The sequence below is a fragment of the Herpailurus yagouaroundi genome, unplaced genomic scaffold (assembly GCF_014898765.1).
Source record: "Herpailurus yagouaroundi ecotype Mexico unplaced genomic scaffold, PumYag 162, whole genome shotgun sequence".
Classification (NCBI taxonomy): Eukaryota; Metazoa; Chordata; class Mammalia; order Carnivora; family Felidae; genus Herpailurus; species Herpailurus yagouaroundi.
In genome coordinates, this window is record NW_024412403.1 from 14,882,698 (window position 1) to 14,886,170 (window position 3,473).

At 44.4% G+C, this 3,473-nt stretch overlaps 1 protein-coding gene across 1 annotated transcript; it reads left to right on the top strand.

The window, feature by feature from the left end:
- Positions 1–520: 520 nt before the first annotated feature.
- On the top strand, positions 521–1,416 carry KRTAP26-1 (keratin associated protein 26-1). The gene has a single exon (XM_040483632.1). It carries the CDS (start codon positions 601–603, stop codon positions 1,150–1,152), a length of 552 nt encoding a protein of 183 aa, XP_040339566.1. The 5' UTR covers positions 521–600; the 3' UTR covers positions 1,153–1,416.
- Positions 1,417–3,473: the final 2,057 nt, after the last annotated feature.

Below are 3,473 nucleotides of genomic sequence, written 5' to 3' on the forward strand. Positions count from 1 at the left end.
AAACACCAATTTAGGCACGTTGAAATTTTCCGTATTATACCACATTTACACTTTTTCTGCTCCGAATCATATAGGTTATAGAATTTTTCACATTCTTTTGCCACATACTTGCTTTCACGTTTCTTACTACTGACCATTTGCAAAAAGAATAGAATTGCCCCTCAAAGAGAGATCATTTGCTGCTGTTCCAGAGGATGTTGCTACAACTTTTCAAGTCTGAAAGGCAATTCCAAGGGAGGAATTGTACGAATGTTTGTGTAGTGGTGGTTGTAATTGGATTACGCGAATGACCTTCAAACGCATCTGTTTTCATTGGGTAATTTAAGAAGGAGCGATCCTCTTAAAATTCAGTCGCACTTCTTTCTAGATCTCCTTAATCAATGGATAGAACGTCCAGCTTTATGGGCGCTGGGGACACCACTTCCTGGACTATAATGAAGAGTTCTGATGCAGCTTCCTACAAGGGGGAGGAAGAGAGTCTGTGTACACAATCGCCACCTTCTAGGGATATATAAGGGTGGAACCAAGTGAGGGACACAGTGAAACCCGAAGACACTCGCATCTCTCCATTCAACCACAACCCACCTTCGGAACCTCACGATGTCTTGTCACAACTGCTCCACCAACTACAGCTTGGGATCCCTCAGCAATCCCTGCCATCTTCCGCTCACGTCCTCCATCACCCTCTGTTCCACGGGCGTGAGCTGTGGCGATGTCCTCTGCTTGCCCAGTAACTGTCAAGGCCATCTCCGGCCTCTGGACAACTGCCAAGAGGCCTGCAATGAACCAACCAGCAGCCAGCCAGCCCCCCACGAGCCCAGCAACTTCGAAACTTCTTGCTGCCCTTCTACTACTTACTACGTGTCCAGACCCTGCCAAGGAACCACTTTTCTTCCTGCCGGTTCTTACGTCTCTGGCTCCTGTGTCCCCATCTCCTACAGGCCTCTGAGCTATGTGTCCAGCAGCTGCCGACCCCTCAGCCTCCCTACTTACGGATGCCGCCCCTTGAGCTGTTTGCCCTGCAATCCTCAATCGCTTCACGTTGTGCCAAGTGGCCTCAGACCTCTGCGTCCTCTCCTCGGTGGGTGCCAACCTCTGACCCACGTGTACAGCACCTGCCGTCCATCCTGCTCTGCGCTGGGAGGCCAGTAGCTTCCTTGTTCCACTTAATAATCATATGCTAAGGATCCAGGACAAAAATGCAAACTCTGGGGACTTTGGGTTCTTTCCTAATAGTGCCTTTCCTTGCTTTACTGTGCCTGATGTAGTTCAAGCCCCTCCTTTCATATTTTTATCTTTTTATTCATCTCTCCTTGGCATTAAGTTATTTGATGTACAACGTGGTTCAATGTCATTCAGATGCGGGAAGAATTTATTCGGTTCACGTTGAAATAAATTGGATTAAGTCAAAATTAAGAAGCTGGTTCTTCAGTTCGTCTTTCATTATTTTGGTTTTTTTTTAATACTTTTTTTAATGTTTATTTATTTTTGAGGGGGGTGGGCAGGGAGGGAGGGAGACACAGGATCTGAAGCAGGATCTGCACTGGCAGCAGAGACCCTGATGCGGGGCTCGAACTCATGAACCGGGAAATCATGAGCTGAACTGAAGTTGGACACTTAACCAACTGAGCCAGCCAGGCACCCCTTTCATAATTTCATTTTAACACAGAAATGACCAACTAAAACTGCTTGTACGATAAGTGAATAGTACATGGGTTACTCAACCATATGCTCTTATCTGACATTGAGGGAATAGCTTGATGGTTTATTCCTCAAGCTTCTTTCTAGATCTCTGATCCTATGTACTTAAGAGACCCAAAAAGCCCTTGGTGGAAGTTATTTTGACTTCTCAACAGGAACATTTTCCTGATCTCTCTCACCCAATGAACGTACTTCCATCCAAATCTCCCTTCTAATTGCAAACTGAACCATGTTTCACTGAACCTTAAGCCTTTGATGGCTTCCTATGCTCTATTATCATATAATAAAAATGCAAACGCCTGATCATGAATCTGTTTTCCCTCATTGCCTTCCTCCCCGTCCCATCTCTCTGGCTTCATCCCCTTCTCAACATTGCCAACACCAAGCTCTGGCAATTCTGACTTCTATGTAAGGCTTCGAACATCTGTGTTTTACAATTATCTACCCTTCTGCACATCTCGTCATCAAAGCCAGGATGTACTTCTGATCAATCTACTTTGAAAACTTGTACTCACTTTTAAAAACACAGGTCAGGGGAGCCTGGGTGGCTCAGTCGGTTAGGTGGCTGCCTCCAGCTCAGGTCATGATCTCACGGTTTGTGAGTTCAAGCCTTGCTTCTGGCTCTGTGTTGACATCTCAGAGCCTGGAGCCTGCTTAGGCTTCTGTGTCTCCCTCCCTCTCTGTTCCTCTCCTGCTTGTGCTCTGTCTGTCTGTCTGTCTGTCTCTCTCTCTCTGTCTCGCAAAAATACATAAACATTAAAAATAAAATAAAAGCACAGTTCAACTTCATTTATTAAATTGTTGATTTATCCAGCAACAATTTCATTACCTACCTACTATACCTTACTGCCCTGTGCAGACACAGAGATAGAGACCTGGACAAGATCAACCTGAACTATCTCAATATTCACCAAAGTCATATACTGTGGGGCATATCTGTATTAAAATACATTTTCCCTCACTCAAAATGTGTATAGTTATATATTTTACAAATTACAATAAAACTAAACTGTCAAGGCATGACGTTAATGTTTCTGAAGAAGCAGAATATCTAGAAACTATGTCAGCATGCAGGAAAGACAATGCTTTCCAGAAACTAACTAGTAGCTGTTTCCTTTAGAGAAGGTATATGTCTCAGGTTGTCAGAACCCACGCCTCCTTATGGACCTTCTGACATAAAGCTGAATGCCGGTCCCTCCCATTCAGGTTCATGCTGCTATTGTAAAATCCATTCTCGTTTATTCTTTTGCCTTACCTGCCTGTCTCTCCCAGATATTTTGAGTTTGTGACATCTGCACCCTTTAATTTTTATTTTTTAAAAATGTTTCTTTATTTATTTTGAGAGAGAGAGAAAGAACAGGAGAGAGAGAATCTGCCCTGTTGTCAGGGCAGAGCACAATGCGGGGCTCAATCCCATGAACCATGAGATCATGACCTGAGCCGAAATCAAGACTTGGAATCTTAACTGACTGAGTCACCCAGGTGTCCCTGTGCCCTTTATTTTTTTGAAGTCTTTCCTAACCCTTTCCTCACCTCTTAACCTAAAGAGTAAATGACACCTTGACTTAGCCTGCTTTTATCTTGGACATACTTCTATTGTTGATGTTTCTGGACTGCTTATTTCAAAAATAATTTTAAGTGGTGGTGTTTGGGTGGCTCAGGTGGCTTAGCGTCTGACTTTTGGTTTTGGCTCAGGTCATGATCTCACGGTTTGTGGGATTGAACCCTGCGTCGGGCTCCACGCCGACAGAACGGAGCCTGCTTGGGATTCG

Bases quoted from the DNA above. Each gene is read 5' to 3' on its own strand.
- KRTAP26-1 (XM_040483632.1), top strand. From the start codon at position 601: ATGTCTTGTCACAACTGCTCCACCAACTACAGCTTGGGATCCCTCAGC.